This window comes from Glandiceps talaboti, chromosome 3, assembly GCF_964340395.1.
Source record: "Glandiceps talaboti chromosome 3, keGlaTala1.1, whole genome shotgun sequence".
Lineage (NCBI taxonomy): Eukaryota > Metazoa > Hemichordata > Enteropneusta > Spengelidae > Glandiceps > Glandiceps talaboti.
This window is the reverse complement of record NC_135551.1, coordinates 4,776,963-4,796,252: the sequence shown is the minus strand read 5'-3', so window position 1 is coordinate 4,796,252 and position 19,290 is coordinate 4,776,963. Positions and strand designations below refer to the sequence as shown.

Sequence of the window (19,290 nt, the reverse complement as noted above, 5' to 3'; positions counted from 1 at the left end):
GATAATATGTTAGTCTAGGATGATCATAATACAAAATAATGACGTTATTAGGGATATACGATATTTCAGAAAATACCGTTGCCGGCTATGTTTCCATTTTAGTATAAAGTTTGGCAGACAAAGGATGGTACACAACAATTTCAAAGGAGGGTACATATGACCATGGCACTTCACAATGAATTCAATACAACTGTGATTGTGTGAAACCGATACAATTCATTTTGAAGGGGAAAAAAGACAATCACAAGGAAGGCTGTCTGGAGTCTCCAAACCTAACCTTGAAGTTAAGAATGCTATACCAGTATCAAATAATCCCATGCCTATGCCCCATCTTAAACTGAGGTTACCAAGGCAACATACCAGAATGTCTGCCTATGCAGACAGATAATCACGTAATAAATGTGAAATTACCTTGCATTTATAAAGTTTTCACTCTATGATTGACAGATAGTTTATATTTCATATTCAATCCAAACTGTAATACATGTATCCTGAATGCTAACGAATACATACATGAATATCAAATGTAAAACCAATCAATTTGAGCATTGGCCTGGAGTCTGGAGATTCAGGTGAATGCATAATATAGGTATTTCTATACCACTTTCAGCATGAAAGTGTTGATTTACATCTATTTCATTCACCCTTAGTGATGACTTTGACCTGTACAGAGTACACATTGCATTGGATGTGGGGCAGTCTTGTCACCTTCAAATAACTCAAACGTGTAAACTTTGGCACCATTCCCATTTTTTACTGCGAGCTCATTATGGTTCCGTTTACGCAATGACAGCGACACTGTGCCGGCAAGTCACGAGTCAGATGGCATTTGTAGCTAAGGCCGTTTTTCCTTCATCAACACAACAATTTTGTTTTGAATGTTGAACTTATTTCCCGCTACTGTCTTACTTGCTACATGAAATCATTTTGTAAATAAGTAAAAACGATATTTTACCATTTAGAAAAGCTGCTTCGATTTTTTTTAAGAGTGTGCCCGGCGATATGTTGTCATGCGTAAAAATGCCGGTACGTTTTACAAAATGTAAATAAAGCGGAAAATCGATTATGTTGGAGTAATTCCTACGTGAAACGGAGAAAATTTTGTTCGAAAGCCTGTGACAAACTATGATCATGCGAACTATGAACAGAAAATAATACAATGATAGGTTTCAATGAACGAATGGGTGGCAACATATTGGAGTGACCTCTGTAACAAAATGCCGGTATATTGAACGTACAGACTAGACAACAACGTGTCACTTCCTACGCCCAAATCCCTGGAACGTGCATGGTCGCCCGGTTATCGCGTTACACGCAATGAAATAACCACAACGGGGAACACAGCAACGGAATATATCTGTGAAACTTGAATTTTTGAAAGAGGAAAGGAAAAATCTTGAAGATGGAGGTAAAAATGAAGCCTGAACGCAATCACTGAGTCGATTCGTCAGTCACAACACAACCGGTACGGTGCATGCGTACCGGTGTAAACAAAACATAGCTTATTCATCGTGTGCCTTCGATCAATTTTCACAAGCAAATGCTAATTTTTACTTACTCTGATGCTTTCCGCTCTTCCCAAACCGATTTTTCATCATCTTTGCTCTTTATGAAGATATTTCGTAATAGTTTTTTGTTGATAAACTTTTAAATTATATCAAAACACGACACGAAAACTCAGACAGAATTTGCCGACTCGAAATTTTGGTATGCGTAGTATGTCACTGGCAAGTCGTTCCTCCCTCAATCTGTGATACCAAATGGCGGCTTAGCCAAATATGGAAATATTGTGGGCGTTGTCTCTGACGTATCTAGATGTCTCACACCTATTCGTCGTTCAGGTTACTTCGACTGACACGTTCTTGGCACCAGTTCAAAATATCATGTTAATTTGCTGATAACGTCACTACTTGCGCGCCTTTTGTAAAAGCCGGTGCGTTACATAGTGATGGCGGGAAATGTGACGTATTTGATGCGGGTTATAAAACTAGTTGTTCAGTGCTATGTAGCACGTAGTTTTTGTCGTAAAACCAATCACACATTAATACATTTTCGTTGCTTTTCATCTCAGTAATCATTTTCAATTTCATAAACATGAACACAAATATTTTTTTCCTAGACAGATGGGCAAGTAAAAGCATAAGCATAAATTATAAAGTGCAAACTGACATACTTACCACGTTCCAATGACCTCGGTTCATCGACCTTGAGTTAAGGTCATGTAAAGTTTGCAAGACCGGCGACATGTGACTTTCTATTTCCGGACATAATCAAAAATAGGTCCAATTCGTCGTCATGCCTCGCGGACATACGACGTGTACTAGATTGTGACAAATATTCACATGTGATGTGAATGTCATGCATGGCGTTAAGGTGACAGAAATTACAAAAGTACCAATCACTTTTAACCGCTAACAAAGGAATTTCCTTATTTGAACATATAAATTGCAATAAAGGTACTACTAATATTGTTTTGTTTGTGAGTTTTTTTTATCAATTGTTTAATGTTAGTTTTGTGGTTGATTTTTTCATCGTTCTGGGGATTGTATTCAAAAATTAATCATTTGCTACCAATTTGTGTCGTGCGCCTCTTCCCACGGGGGATATACACCTAAAGCAAGTGAGTGGTGGTATGGCTATCAAGAGAAAATCCGTGTTGTCCCTTTTCGTACCATGGCCGGAGCAAATTACCGGTATTTACTCTTTCCAGACAGCACATGAATAATAAACACCCACTTGTCAGTGATTCGACACTCAGAGCAGCTTATCTCCGGAATGAACTCCATTTCAGATTGTACAAAGTGCAAAATTAAAGCCCAGACGCCAAACAAGAAGACCCCTTTGAGCAACACATACATGAACAAAGTTGTGCTATGGGAGTACCCCAATCACCCCACCCCCAGCCCAATACACTATTCTCGGTACTCGGAGCCAATGTATACTAGTAAAGAAAGAGCTATCCTAATACGTACCGCTATAAAATTAGCGTCACGTGTAAGCTTATTAACAACAACAATGTCATGATCAGCGGTGCTGATAAGTTAATCCGTATTGTGTACTTCCCTGAATAAATAAGTATTACTTGTATAAGTTGTAAATACACCTATGACGTCCATTTATTTTCAAATCAACGAAATGTCAGTGACCGCTATTGATTACATTGGTGTTTCTACAAAGTAAAGATGCACTTACTGGGAGGAAATAACGTGGAACAGAAAACAACAATTTCAGACGGAGACGCATATTACCATGGTAACCACCGTGACGACTCGTTGCCCGGCGACTTTCAGCGTTTAGGATATGTCTGCGCTCGCAGCAAAGATTAACAAGGTGCCAACAGGAAATGACGTTAATCGCGTTTACCGTGGCAAGTTTCCCTAGAAAAATAACATGTTTATCAAAACAGGATGAAATCATTACGTGCACATTTATTTTTTGTGGAAAAACAAGGCTTATTTTTGCGAAAGGGTTGTTGAGCGCGGGGGGGGGGGGGGGGTTAGATTTGTTTATCGATGATTTTGATTATAAGCCTAATACAGCAATCAATTAAAATTCATTTCAAATTTTATCCATACATATTAAACGAGTACAGTCAACAATTTTTTTCTAACTTGGAATATTGAAAGACAAAAAAGACAGGGTTTTTTTTTTACCTTGAAGAATATCTAGTACATAAAGTCATCCAAAATTCACTTGTATAATAATAGTTACTGTAATTAAATTGTGGATATATTCTCACCATTTACATTTTTAATGTCAATCGGTACACAGATGACAATTGCCTTTATATATATTTCAAAACGGATTGTTTTTGAAAACGAAATTGGATTACTATTGAAATAGGTTTTATACAATTGCCATTTTGGTTTGCTAATTTTACCACACATAAAGAAAACCAACACGTTCATTCTATGGAATGGATGCAAGTTAGATAATTAGATATTATGCCCCAACAGTTTTCTTCATTCAGCTGATGAAAATATATGAGTCACCTAAGTGGTCTTGTCACTATGAGTTGCTAGATGAATAGTGACAAACCCGTAGGTCACCAGGATTTTCCAGCTGAATGAAGACAAATGTTGGGGGTATAATATAATATATTCTCAAGCATAATTTGTGAAAGAGGGGTCGCTTATGATTCATATATTTCGAGCACTGCAAAACCAGTGATGTACAAGTTGTCATGATGTAGGACGACCAGGGTATATAATCCATATTTCTCTTCAAAGACAATAACTTGGCTTGAGTATGGTATAGTGCACATAATATATGGAATAACAGTTGTATGCTCTGATATAGTGTGTAATTTGTACAGTATAGACAGTAATACACAAACACTGGAGACATGACAGGCAAAGAGGTTTAGGTCACTTTTTATGTCATTTGTAAGTGTTTGATACAAGATAATAAAGTTCTAAATATTACATGTCAAGTTTTTTGACATTTTTAACGTTAGACATATCTTTTCAGGGTTATTAAAGTTACATACATTCATACATACATACATTGTACATACATACATACATACATACATACATACATACATACATACATACATACATACATACATACATGCATGCATGCATGCATGCACGCATACACGCACGCACGCACATACATACATATGTACATACGCATACACACACATGCACACATGTACACATGCATGCACACACACACACACACACACACACACACATGCATGCATGCACACACCTAGTTAGTGATACAGAAACCTTCATCTATCATTGACAGGTAGAATAGAATAATCAAGTTTGGACTTGAACTGACAGTACCTGACTGAACATAGTATTCTATACTGCAGGTAACTCCTTACAAATTTCTACAGGGCCAGCACATCATTTAAACAGCACTTTAGTGACAGTTCATAGCTTCTAATTACTAACATCAACACACAATCACAACTGGTGAGAAATGAGAACACACTGATGTATGATTTAACACTGCAACACTGCACTGGTTGGCATGCTTAGCAAAACCGTAGTTGAAACTTTAATATTAACAGTGCCCATAACAACCGGCAAATACAGAATCATGAAAATTGACTTCAAACTTTTATAAGCCTTCTCAGATCAAAGAAGATATTGAAACTTTCTCTAAAGTATTAACTACAAACTTGTAATGTGTTTTAAAGTACATTGTCTGATCAATGATCAATCATTGTCCTGCAACCGAGTCCTGGACTGTTCCATCTCCAATGACGTTCAATTGTTTTCATTTGCACAAACTGGATATAGAATAAATCTAGGCTTTGCGACAGGACACTGTTCATGACTTGATCCCCTACTTCTACAAACACTTTGATGAAAATATCATTTCAAACACACCTTCTTGTATCACAAAGTGTTCACTCTATAATGGAACACTAGGTTTGCCTAACAAAGGCCAAAACTAATCATATGCATAGCGCCCTCTATGTTCAAAGTCAAATGGCTGCCTGAAGAGGGAACATGTATGTGACTTTGATCAGCTAAAACCCATTCACATCAGTACATTTGTATTTGCTTAAACTATAGGGGAACTCTCCTATACACCTTTCTTCTTGTCATCATGGACTTATCGAAACTATATATGACAACACTTTTATAGAATGCTTTCTTGTCATGGATTAGTTAGATAAACTATGTGAACACTTTTATAGATTGGTGTCTTGTCATGAATAAGACTAACTGGGAACACTCTTCTAGTGATTTTGTCTTGTCATGGACTTTGCTAGACTATATGAATACTTGTTTTGTTTTATTTGCTACCTTATCTTAACTTACAAAAACAAGACACGTGTTCAGAGAGATGAAAACTTGTTTGTGTATATTTTTCAAAATGCATTAAAATTAAATTATTAATGAATTATAATAATTAATATTTATTTATCGTTTTCCCATTTTCAGACAAGATTCAAACCATTGATACAGTTAACTTAAATGATATGATACACAAGACAATATCAATCTTTAGGATGAACCACTTTTAAGACAAAACAATGCAAAATGCACAACCCCCACCCACCAACCTCACCCCCCCAAAGACTGAAGTACACTGTCGAAAATTTCACGTAACTGTTGTATCTATTGTTAGTCTATAAAGTACACTGTGATGACTGGGTGCCCTCATGCATCGGCCAACCCCTTTCACTGACAGATGGTCATGGCACGGCGTGCCATATCTTACAGAGTAATCTATTGTTTACTAAAATGACATGTGATGCAATATTGACTACTTTGATTGATTTCACTTAGTTTCTTAGAAGACATCAAAGAGGGGGAAAGCTGCCCTCTCAGGCTGCAAGACATCATTAAGAAAACACAGCGTTCCAGCCAATCCTTCATGTAGGCTGTATGGACAGTCTGGTCGACGTGCGCCCTTCTGAAACTCCTCACAAAACAAAAAGTCAGCAAATTGCACTGCTCTATGGAGATGTTTAGGATCACCAGTCAGTCTGTATAACAGCAGGAAAACATATCCACTGCCGGCAACTCCATGGCATATTCCGGGACCTTTCCGTAATAATCCTTTCTTCCAGGTTAATTCTCCACATCGGAGACATGCTTGTAGATATTTATCCTCCTTCCATGTTAGATAGGCTTTGGCAAGGAGATACACCACACCTGTTAAAATAATCACACAAAGGTCAAAGGTTAAAGGTTAAATAACAGGAATTTGAATCAATCATCCGAAAGCAGACTGTGTTGACACTTCTTCCACTGTGAACAAGTTTTGTCAAAATTATAATTTCAAAAAGAACTTTTCTTGTTATGATATAAATTGTTATGAAAAATAACATTAAACACAACAAGGGTATATACAGGTGAATTGTGGGTAATCTATGCAAATGCAGGAAATTCAAACTTTCATACACAGTATCATCACCAAGGTCTTGTCTTTCTAATATTTCTTTCCCATAAAATATGTGGCGAAAATTTGGGAATCACTTTCAAACTTGCATACATTTCTATACCTTGTACCATATGGTAAACCAGTAACAGAAAGTATGTGGGTGGGTGGGGTGAATATTTTAACATTTGCACAGATTTCCAAACTTTGTTTTAAGAAACCATTGACAAACGCCTGGGAAACTAGGATAGATTTTACCTTCTTACCATCCTTAGCAAAAACATTGGATCATATACTCAAAAAGATACATACATGAATACAGACTAAGACAGACAGACAGACAGACAGACAGACAGACAGACAGTCAGACAGACACAGACAGACATACAGACAGACAGACAGACAGACAGACAGATACACACGCACACATACATACACACACAGACACACATGCACACAGACACACATGTATACATTACTCCTATATAATTCTTTTGCATGATTTAGTCCATACACATTTGTGTGTGTATGTGTGTGTGTGTGTGTGTGTGTGTGTGTGTGTGTGTGTGTGTGTGTGTGTGTGTGTGTGTGTGTGTATGTGTGTGCGTGTGTGTGTGTGTGTGTGTGTGTATTTTATATATACCTGCTGCTCCATGACACCAGTGAATCAGTTCATGTTCTGCAGGTCTACGATGTTTTGTCTCATCCACTGCTGGGGCATAGTTTCCTTCAGGAGTTTCTATGGACAAGAAATAATCCACAGATTCCTTGATGTCTTTTTCCACTGCTGGGTGTGATTTGAAAAACTCAGGAAAAGACAATAGAATTTGTAAAATAGCAGATAGACCATGGGCAGCACCTGAAATAATCAAAACAGGCTGATTAGCAATGATTGAATGTGGATAATACATAAATCAGATTGTTGTTGCATTTTCAAATGGTACTTGTGAAATTCCTTCTCACAAGCCAGAGTTATTATTTCTAAAATAACCTGTGGGAGGCTCGTTAAGAAAGTTGCCGTAAAACAGGCTGGGGTTTGCGATGATGGCGAAATTCCACTTATGGAAGCAAACTTAAACATCACTTGCAATTGGCAGGACTAAAACCTGATATTAAGATATAACATAACAATTCAATGACATAATTTATTACACATATAAAAAACTATTGAGGAAATAACTACTATGCAACCAACAGCTCTACGAATGACAAAAATCAATTTTAGTGTAATAGATATATGTGTCAAAATTAACATTATACTACAGAGTTTAATCAAGGTTTTATGTAAGTATTTTCAGTCAAGTAAAAGTTTTATAAACTCAGTTTGTGCCCCCTTTAACTAATCTGAATGTATGGTAACAGCACTATGCCTTACCCAGGTACTGAGTGTCATAATACGCATACATTAACGGTGCAGGTGATCTATGTCGTCGTGAGTATTCCCTTCCTGATGTAACCATACTGCTACATAACTGATGTATTGTCTCTGTACTCACAGCCTGGTTACCATGGAAATGCAAAGAATAACAAAAGTTGTAACTGAATGATTAAAGATACCATGTCATTGTAAATCTTCTCTTAACAAATTGACAAAAATTTCTGGGAGAGACTTAAAGGCCAAGGATTCAATCCCAGGTTTTCATATATTATCTTTAACAGTGAAGCCATTAGGATTACATCTGCTTTTTTTTTTGTTCTAGACTATCTTTTTTCAGTAACTACACCTAAAATTTTCACATCTAAAATTGAACTTTAATCAAACAGGACCTATAATCCTAATGTTCATAACAAGTCTTGGCCGTAATGTGGTCATGATGGGTGAATAGTTCAGAGTGGCTGGCTTGGAATCTGCAGGTTGCAGGTTCGAGCCCCATCGCTGCTGTTTATTTCTGAGTGGCTAAAGTCCTTGGGCAAGATTTGAACCACGACTGTGCCTCGGTCAACCCAGCTGTATAATTGGGCACCTGGTAGGATAGAGGTTGCAATGTGAATGCTTTATTCCTGTGTGCTTATAAAAAAAAGGCTGCAATGGATTGAGGAAGTATAAAGGGCCGTTGTGCCGCTATAGATCTGGACCAGGGGTAATAATTGTAAAGCGCTTTGAGCACAGAGTGGGAAAGTGCTATATAAGAACCAACATTATTATTATTACCATTAAAAGTGACAAAGGGGTTAAAACAACTTAACCATTTTTTTACCTGAAAAAAATTGTGGAACAGCATCGACAAAATCCATGTTTGTAATTCAATGAATTGCAAAAAAAAGCTTTAATAAAATGTCAAAATGCTGTTATTGTATGTACAATAACAAATTTAAATGTTTGAATTTTTTTAGTTACAATTTATTGAGTTACAAACAAGGACTTCCCTGGCATATGTTGTTGTTCACATAGTTGAAAAAATATAGTAAAGATGTTTTACCAATTAAAAAATACAGAAAAATAATCACAAAATTCTCATCCATATTGCCACTTTACCAATGTAATAAAGTGGTGCTTATAATATGAATTTGTGTAATGACATGACATCATGTCATATTCCAACCTACCTGCACACCAAGAACCTTAGACAGACACATAACGCCACATAGGTATCCTGCACGTCCTACAAATAACTCATCTGAACCACATTGTAGAAAATGAACGGGTACACAGATACCAGCAAGATCACTGTACCTACAAAATGACATAATAATAAAAATGTGATTCATATTTTGAATAAACATATTTATAACAGTAGACTTAAAAAATAACTTGAGTATTTCCTGAATTATGCATCAACTCAGTCAGATATCGAGATACAAGGACAAAATACATTATGACTAAATCAGATTATTCCACATCAACCTGCTATTCTGAATATCGTCATGTTTACTTTGATTTTTACACTAATTAACAGCGACATATTATTTTCTTTATTTCCTATATTATTATAATACAAAAGTAACGCATACATGTATGATCAGTTATATCACATGTTGAGATGATGCGTGTACGCTGGTTTGAAAATACGAAAGAACATTTTTATTACAGCACAGAGGGCGCTGTCCAGCCAACAACAATCCAGTTGGGTCTCGTACTATTTTTATTTGTGATCGAAGATGAGTATGCAAGGGACGCTAAGATAAAATTACTGACTTACATTTTTAGATACTCAGTTGCCTTCTGCTCATCTCCTAAAGCTTTGTATATCATAGCTCCAGCGACGTACACACCTCCATTTCCGAGTAGAAAGCCTGGTTGTTGAGATTGAGGTACACGTCCTTTCTTTAAATATGATCTATGAGCTTCAAAATATTCCTGTGCACGTGCTAAATATTCAGATTTCTTATGTGGAAAATTACCAGACTGTGCTAAGTGGTAAAACACATACGAAATACCAGCAGGGCCGACATACAATCCTCCATTGCAGTTCTCCAAACTGGCTGGACACTCGTGAAGAATGTGCTGTGCTACAGCATTGGTCCGTTCCGTGATCACATCTTTAGGAACGTTGACAGCAGTGCCTGGAACAAAGTCTTTCAAGTTGTTCACGAAATATCGCATTTTTTTCACAGATGCCGTATTGCCATGATCCTGACAGACTGCCAACGTGCTTCCATCGTTCACTTCACAACACACGTTGAGAATAAAGATGGCGTGTGCTAGGGGGTGCAACTCCCTGTGAACAGAAGTCCCGTGAAAATAGTTGCCATCATTCCTACCAAAACCACAGTCTCATTGATCAGATAATATGAAGGGCGCCACCTCTCGCTTTGTGTTTAATTTTACTTCAGGGTTGTGATATTATGACGTTATCGGGAGTCTGTTGGTTGGTGAGAAATGAGTGTTCCTCTTACTTAATTTACATCAGTACCTATAAACGCTCATGTGCGATCTTGTATGTTGATATTCTATGTACCTTTATCTTTAAATCGTGTGTTTTAATCTGTATTTCTAGCAACTAGATATATAGAACATACCAAGTACAGTGCCCATAACAACTAAACAACAAAAGAATACCAACTTGCCAAACACCAAAAGATACATGAAAAAATTAAACCTGAAGGCTAGAAATGATAGGTTAACGAATAAACCGTTCTTTTATATTTTGATCGCTACTTCATGGTATTTTGTAATCCACAAAGGTAATTATCTAGCAGCTACGTACTACATCATGATTAAGTACCCGCCTTGCTCGCTTGACACACACATTTGCTTGGCTATTGACTGCCTCATAATTAAATGTATGATAGGTAAATTAAGTGTACAATTTTGCAAACTGAACGACTGTACCTGAGGTTTGAATGTTCGAAAAAGTCTCCAGAGAGAGAGAGAGAGAGAGAGAGAGAGAGAGAGAGAGAGAGAGAGAGAGAGAGAGAGAGAAGAGAGAGAGAGAGAGAGAGAGAGAGAGAGAGAGAGAGAGAGAGAGAGAGAGAGAGAGAGAGAGAGAGAGGGGGGGAGGGAGACAGACAGACAGACAGACAGACAGAGCAAAATTCAGCTCCCAAAATTTAATTTTGCCATGCCCTTTTCTTATAATACTAATAACATTTGTATATATCTAGATTTCTTTCCATAATACTATGACAAGGTTTACATTGTCGACATCAGATGGCGCTGCTTTGTCGCTACAGATTATCACATAGCTAGCACTAGAAATAGTATTGATCGACAAAAATTAAATTGATTGACAAAATAACATTCCTGTCTCTGTATCTGTCTCTATCTCTGTCTGCCTGTCAGTCAGTCAGTCAGTCAGTCAGTCAGTCAGTCTGTCTGTCTGCCTGCCTGTCTGTCCCTGTCTCTCTGTGTCTGTCTGTCTGTCTGTCTGTCTGTCTGCCTGTCTGTCTGTCTGTCTGTCTGTCTGTCTCTCTCTGTCTGTCTCTCTCTCTGTCTGTCTGTCTGTCTGTCTGTCTGTCTCTCTCTCTCTCTCTCTCTCTCTCTCTCTCTCTCTCTCTCTCTCTCTCTCTCTCTCTCTCTCTCTCTCTCTCTCTCTCTCTCCTCTCTCTCTCTCTCCCTCTCTCTCTCTCGGTCCTCAACAGCGACTAATACTACATCAGACTTTGCAATCAGACATTTTAACTATTCAAGTCACATACACCTGTATGAAGTCACTCAGTAGGAGACGACGTTCTTACTAACTAGGGTATTTCATAATATCACATCTAAGGCGAGCAATCATGCTAGAAATATACCTATATCAATTAATATCAAATGTACAACATGTACTGGGGTCAAAGGTCGTTTAAGATTCATTAAACTTTGAGTGACAGGGTTAATGTATTGAAATGACAGAAATGAAGACAATCAAGGTTGTTATGGGGATACTAGTCCTGCTTGCATACGGAGGAATTCGGGACTCGATTCTGACAATTGTCCCTCCCCCTTAGAGTCAAGTCAGTAATACAGACTCGTGCACCGTCATGTAAGCAGGACTATGGGGATACCAATTATACTGTTTCTTGATTAGCAAGGAGTTCAACAATATAAGTTAAAACGTTATAAAGTCGATCAACTCATACTCTTGTGATTACTAGAAATAATGTCAGTAATCTGCGTGTTGTCTTTGTCACCATGGTTACCATCATACTCACATTGGCGCCAACGCATGTTAATGACTAACAAGATGAAAGTGAAACTCAAATTAGTGTTATTATTTAAATCGGTATGAAGTGACCAAAGTGTCTTAATTTTCCACGGTAGATATATATGTCTATCTGTGTGTAGTGGCAATGGTGAGGTAGATGCCGGCTCCTTCTGATCACCAGTTTTTGAGTGCATGATGACGTCATCACATCACTATAGTCCTCTTTTCCAACACATTTAATGAATCAACGGAAAAGGTTTAGTTTTTCACGTTTTGTGTAAATTTAAAGTATTGCATCCGGATTAACAAGTCCATGGGCATTTTTTCTCCCTTTGTATTTATATTTGGGGGGGGGGGGGGGTGAATATAAAATGGTCTAGGGGATTTTATTGCCGTTATTTTTTGCTTATAAGTTATATGTCCTTACTCATACATGGGAAGGGGTGGGTGTATATCGTGTTTGACAGTTCTCATAAAATGGTAATCGTGTCTCTAGTTAATAATAGAACACATTTGTACCGTAAAATCATCCGTTCAATACTATTGATGATTGATTGTGTGGGTCAATTTAGGCGCTCAGGGTTTTACATTCCTTCACTGTGCTTTGTGTATAACTGTATGAATTATTCTTATAAATCTGCTTCTATTGTCAACGATACAGTTTCCATAATTAGTTGCTTACTCTAGGACCGATTGCTCCCATATCCCATTAACTTGTTTTATTATAGTAATCACTTATAGGAGAATAAACACATGTAAACTAGATCATTTTATAATTGTATTTGTAATATAATTTGACAACTTATTTCCTTCACGATTATTTTTTTCAATAGTAATTATATACTGCAATTTGTCAGGGGCCACGTGGGCAGGTAAAACATGCCACTGTCTAACTAATTCTCGAGTGGGTAAGTAAAATGTCACAATCGTAGTACTTCTGAAACGTTGGATAATTTAGATCTGTGACACGTAACACTTCCCATGTGGATGCTGTACCTGTTTATCGACATTCTTACATTAATCATTTCTGTGATGAGCAATGTCAGAGGGGAAAGTCGATCTGTAACTTTGTGATTTTGTCGAGGTTTAGTCTGCTTTATAATAAAATATCCTAAATACTTCGAATTCTGACTAGACACGTCGAATAATCTAATGCCAAGTCGCACTTAGGCCTAAAAAAATGTGTCGTTCCGATTACGCTCAATTTTAGATTAGGTGGGGTAGGTAGATTTTTTTAAAATCATTTTTCATGTGTGATTTTCTAATTCAGGTAGTTATGTTTTCCGTTATTTCGCTATGGTCTCTGTGCTATTGGTTTCTTGTAAATCACATGTACAGCCCTTAAAGCTTAGAACTTAGAAGGAAAGTATTATATTATTTTTAAGCTCACATCAGTTTCCGTATCCACTCTTTCTCTGCTATTACAAATCTGAATCGGCTTGAAATTTTGAATTATTAAATGTATGTATGTTCACGGTGACGGTACACTGACTTGACGTTAGCTGTAAATTGAGGGATTGTGTCACTTCAAAAATCGTTGTTTATTGACGAAAAGGACGAGTGACTGAAGCAACTGAAAGTAATCCACTAAAGGTCCGGGGTTGGTGATTGTGCTGTTTAATCAGTCAAATTCAGAAAAACGTACAATGGAGGCCAATTAAGTTGAAACGAGTCGTCGTCTGCCTTGAAGGTGCTCCAACCTAGCAAACAAGCAACCTCTTGCTACATTGTATCGCCTGTGGCTTGACAACAATCTTGCTAACATTGCTACACTGTATCGTCTGCGGGCTTGACAAAAACGGAAGAGCATGGTTACATTGAATCCTTAATTGCAAAACGCTGAAATATTTTCCAGTCTCAGTAATAGATAGTCAATGAGTTCGGCAGGGTTATGGCTCCATATAACCAACCGAAATCAAGGCCCCTGATTGGCCAAGTCGGTCTAGCCGTAGTATAAGTAATTTTAAATAAAATGTCCCAAATGAAATAGTTGATTTGTGAGTTTAACGGAAGTTTCGGTATTTTATTTTTTCTATCTTTTTTTAATGCCAGAAAAATGTGTGTAATATGCATTATTTGGTGACAATCTCTTAATTTAAGATAATGGTTTCTGGAGTAAAGTAAATGTGGCAATGCTTGTCAGATTTGTGTCGAACAAGATATTGTTTATATCAAGTCAACTGACTTCCAGTGTAATGGCGTTGACGTTATCATTGCTATATCGCCTGGCCATGTTTACTAATTCAACTTCGAAATACGATCAGGTGCAATTACTGGAGACAATATCCAGATGTCAACATAATTTATATGGCCAATTATTGGATATTAATTTCTAAAAAGATAACCTTGAGATATATTAAACATTATACTTCAATAATTATCAGGCCAACATAATGAAATTCTGTTATACGTCCCTTCACCCACCCCACCCCCACCCCCATGTGGTTTAAGAATTTGAATATGACAACTCATACGGTCGTGGTTTTTATCGATATAAATCGACTTGTTTGCAACAAATTTGACCTTCCTGGCGGCAGACATGATACTCACAGTCAACAGAATATCGGTTGTAAGGGTGTTGTAAAAACAAAATGTACAGATATACTTACCGTTTTATATTCCTTTTTATTTTTTAACCAAACGACCCAATATATGTATTATGAGATGTTACGATGAGAAAAACAGAAGTAAGAAAGGTCATCCTTAGGTCAATGAATACTGACCATACGTAAACTATGAAGTCGAAAAAAAAAAACCGACAGACGACTTAATTAGTTACTTAGTGACTCATTAAAGATCGAGTAGAACGTCTACTTCTCTTCCGCATCAATTAAATTGATATACATGGGAAGTCTGCAAACAACACTTGACCCTGACTAGACTCTGATCAAATTCATCAGTATAGCAGGAAATATCCCTTGTTATTTTCTAAGTAAAGAGTATTTACAATACTGAAGAAGGCGAAGACAAAAAAAGGCAATTTGACAAATAATAGCAAATTGTACAAATTTAAATACTTGTTTTAAAGGTACTCGGCAATGGCAAATACGTCAACATGTTGCAAGGACTAAACTAAACTATGACATACTATGACATTAATTTACAATTGTCTGGCATTGTTAGAACAGTTGATTTCACAGTAAAGATTTCCCAGACAATTCTTACGTCATCGGATCATAGTCATATTTTAATGTCCTAACGAGGGTTACCGGTGGTCGCGGTTACGCCACTTGCCTCTTGTTGGGGTTCGAACCCATCCAGGGTTTGGTTAATTCACCAACCTGCTGTAAGTAAGAAGAGTGTCGTTCAGTATGATTACCGAACAATGTAGATTTTCCTTGGGTACTCTGGTTTCCTCCTCATTTGCAAGTAATAGTCAAATGTGCTTCAGTAAGTAGAATATTTTGAGTACCTTTTAGTTATGTAGTAGAAATTACGCCCCAAAACATACACATTCGGCTTGTGTCCCTTTAACAAACGTGCATAATATATGTACATACGAATGTTGACATGCGTGTGCTTTTTTAACAAATAAGTGTGTTATTTAACATATACTTGTATACTTTAACATGTAAAGTTAACTACATTATTTAATTATATGTGTACATTTGAAAGCCATTAAAAAGTCAGATACATATTTATGTGATATGTGTTTTATTGTCATATATATACTGATACATATATAATGAAATGTGCATTGATTTTGCGTGTAATGAAAAATTTACAAAAACAATATTCTGTAGAGGATTCCTAACACGAAATTGATGCGTCAATAGAGAACTTAAATTGATTCATTAAGAGTGCGGACTGCAGTTGGGTAAAAGCTAAACAATGTGCGATTAGAACTGTACGTGATAGGACATGGCCTGTAAATACTTTGACTTTAATAGGGTTAACTGTTAGCAATGTCAGTAACAGTTGATACAGATAGATTCAAAACAATAGTGAACCATGACATGTACATATACATACATACATGCATACATACATACATACATACATACATACATACACACACACACACACACACACACACACACACACATACACATACACATACATACATACATACATACATACATACATACATACATACATACATACATACATACATACATACATATGTGTGTGTCTATGTGTATGTGTGCGTGGTGGTGGTGGTGGTGGTGGTGAAATTACAATGTAAGTCGAAGAATGTATAGTGTTAGCTAGACTAAAATGTTACGTTATGTTCAAATTGTAGCTATACATTGCTATAGGTGCAGAGTCGCACAACTACAGGGATATTATATTTAATATGTAGTACTCTATTTAGCGTGTATGCGTCTGTGTGTGTGTGTGTGTCTGTCTATGTGTATGTGTGTGTGTGTGTGTCTGTGACGTGTGTTTATCATAATATGAATACGTAATATGAATATCATTTCACAATATGAGCCAATTCCAATAATTGTACAATAGAAAATAATAAATGATGTAATAACTAGTGGAACACAATGACAAATAATATTGAAATCACGACAACAGTAGTGTCACCTCTCTCTGACAAATAAATGTAACCTTTACACACACCGTATAGACAAACGAACTAGTATACTGGGAAGCATTTTTTCCCTTCTCTTCGGCACTACGAGAAAAAAATTGCATTAAATCCTTTTCTAAACGACGTAATACAAAGTGAAAATAAAACAACGAAACACTGAGTTCATCTTCCTGTGCATTTACAGCAACAGTTACAAAAAAAAATCAAAAACACGAAAAAAAACACGAAAAAGGTTATCTTCTTTCAGAAATGGCTTTACCAGCAAGTCTTCCTATGTCGACTCGATGGCTAGTCTATGGTTTAAACCTAGATTAAGTGGAGGTTCTACAAAGGATCTAACTGAGACTTAAAATCTTGAATAAACCATGAGTCTAGGGGATACTGATACTACATTGATATACTGGCATATTGACAACTTATATTAACCACCACTATTAATTACAATGGTGTCATCACTCACCTAGCTAGTAGTCTTCGACCATATTTATGTAATATAAAGATATATACTTATATTAACTAGATAGATAGGGTGGGGGATAGGGTGGAGGGATAGGGTGGGGGATTGGGTGGGGATAGGGTGGAGGAATTGACACCAAGCATTTATCGACTCTTTATACAGCGTGGCATAAATAAATGTACATAGCATGAATTTTTAACAAATGCAACCCATCCTTGTATCACAGAATAGCTCACTAAAAATATGTGTGTTTTAGGTGTAATTTAAAAAAAAACTACTGTACACTTTCAGGCGCACCAATGGAAGGACATAAACTGTGCAATTGAATTCAATTTATAGCATTTTGTCTCTTGACCAATGAGCACACCGTTAAATAACAATATAAATGGCGTAATGTCAACGGAGCAACTATACAACATATGCTAATACCAGATCAATCTGATTCAAATCTGATGTGGTGAAAGCAGCTAGATGTCTTTGTTTACCTCTGTTTCCATCGCTTTGTGACATTTGTTGTAATCCGGGTGATCAACGCCATACCACGGAACAAAACAAACGACACAGCACGATGGAAATAGAGATAAATAAGATATCTAGCCACTTTTACCACATCGGATTTTAAAGCAGATTGATATGGTAAATGACCGTACGGTCAAATACGTTTTAATAACACGAGCCTAGAATGTAGACGATGAGGATTTTGAATTTTGAATCCACATAGCCTTGATTTTAGTCCTAGTTCGACACTGGCAAAAGATTCTAAGTTGGTTTTTTTTGTCATTCTCAAAGATCTTTCTACGATTTTAGCTCTTACGTGTATACATAAATAATAATAATAATATTATAATAATGTATGTGATAAAATAATAAGTGCTATCCATTCAAAAAATGATAGAAATGGTAGAAATGATAGACTGAGTATATAACTTGAATATACTCTATAATGATAACACTATGGTAATCACAGCTATAGACAAACTAATATAGATACAAACTAAAACTATATTATTGCAGCATATTTTAGGTCTACAACTGGACATTGATGTAAATACACTGACAGTAAGGTGGCGACTCGGCATATTTTCCTCACTTGGCCACAGCCACATGTTCACTCCCCATTCAGTTTTTATCTTGACCATGCGATTTACCGGCCTGATTATATCCCCGTAACCTAGGCAACGATATCACCCTCTTGAGGAATCTACCATACGCAACAACAATAGTTTTAATAGTTTGTGTCTATTTACATTGTCAATAGATTGATTTCCGTCGTCAGTATCAAAAAGTTTTTGTTGGAATGGTGAGTCACTCTCGGAAACTCTAGTATATTCAGTTTTATACGATTATTGCAGACAATAAGTCGTCCTGTCAACGCCGTGGCTTCAATATTTTATAGTGTCTGCAGTGTGATACGAATATTTAGTGAAAAGCTAACACCTAACTGGTAAACTATGTTGCATTTATTATTGCAAAATTCAGAAATCTTAAATTCCATTCACCTAAATTCCATGTCACCACATAAATACAATACAATAGTGGTAGTGCTTCAAGAGCAACTGTACAGGAGAGAGGTTAAATAACAAAACTCGCACTTTTGAATTTTCGTCCATATTGTCTGACGAGGTAGTTTTTTTAAAGCTGTATTGAAAACAGATGCTGTGTTTATGTATCTAGATGTTGTGTATGTAGTTCCCACATGATAAAAGTAACAGTCGCCGTGCTAGGGAATAGTTTCTGCCTATCACATTACAACTTACTTTCCCCCCGATACAAGGCCCCATACATTTTTTTGTCGACATCGAACCTCTTGACCTACCCAGCTAGCAGTGTTTCTGTGCAAAAGCCGTTTAACGAGCAATGCATATGCGCATACC

The 19,290-nt window shown here is 36.7% G+C and overlaps 3 protein-coding genes across 5 annotated transcripts in view; 1 reads left to right on the top strand and 2 right to left on the bottom strand.

Moving 5' to 3' along the window:
* The window catches only part of LOC144432916 (low density lipoprotein receptor adapter protein 1-like), a 40,596-nt gene extending 38,860 nt beyond the window's left edge, over positions 1-1,736 (bottom strand). For all 3 annotated transcript variants that reach the window (XM_078121220.1, XM_078121219.1, XM_078121221.1), the window contains exon 1: positions 1,559-1,736. In XM_078121220.1, the coding sequence (XP_077977346.1) occupies positions 1,559-1,598 (40 nt within the window). In that variant the 5' untranslated portion in view covers positions 1,599-1,736. The remainder of the gene's footprint in view (positions 1-1,558) is intronic.
* A 4,311-nt stretch (positions 1,737-6,047) lies between these two features.
* LOC144432847 (lanC-like protein 3) lies at positions 6,048-10,539 on the bottom strand. The gene is made up of 5 exons (XM_078121142.1): positions 9,993-10,539; positions 9,400-9,526; positions 8,228-8,351; positions 7,496-7,711; positions 6,048-6,626 (listed from the first exon to the last, which is right to left on the bottom strand). Exons 1-5 carry the CDS (start codon positions 10,394-10,396, stop codon positions 6,262-6,264), a joined length of 1,236 nt encoding a protein of 411 aa, XP_077977268.1. The 5' UTR covers positions 10,397-10,539; the 3' UTR covers positions 6,048-6,261.
* An 8,707-nt stretch (positions 10,540-19,246) lies between these two features.
* The window catches only part of LOC144432728 (carbohydrate sulfotransferase 14-like), a 13,661-nt gene continuing 13,617 nt past the window's right edge, over positions 19,247-19,290 (top strand). The window contains exon 1 of the mRNA XM_078120997.1: positions 19,247-19,290. This exon is cut by the window's right edge and continues 751 nt beyond it. The gene's annotated coding sequence lies outside the window, so the exon portion shown is untranslated.

Coding starts and splice junctions, on each gene's coding strand:
- LOC144432847 (XM_078121142.1), bottom strand. CDS start 10,396: ATGCGATATTTCGTGAACAACTTGAAAGACTTTGTTCCAGGCACTGCT. Junction 9,527..9,992: donor GCAACTGAGTATCTAAAAAT/GTAAGTCAGTAA, acceptor GTCATTTTGTAG/GTACAGTGATCTTGCTGGTA. Junction 6,627..7,495: donor CTGGTGTCATGGAGCAGCAG/GTATATATAAAA, acceptor TTATTTTAACAG/GTGTGGTGTATCTCCTTGCC.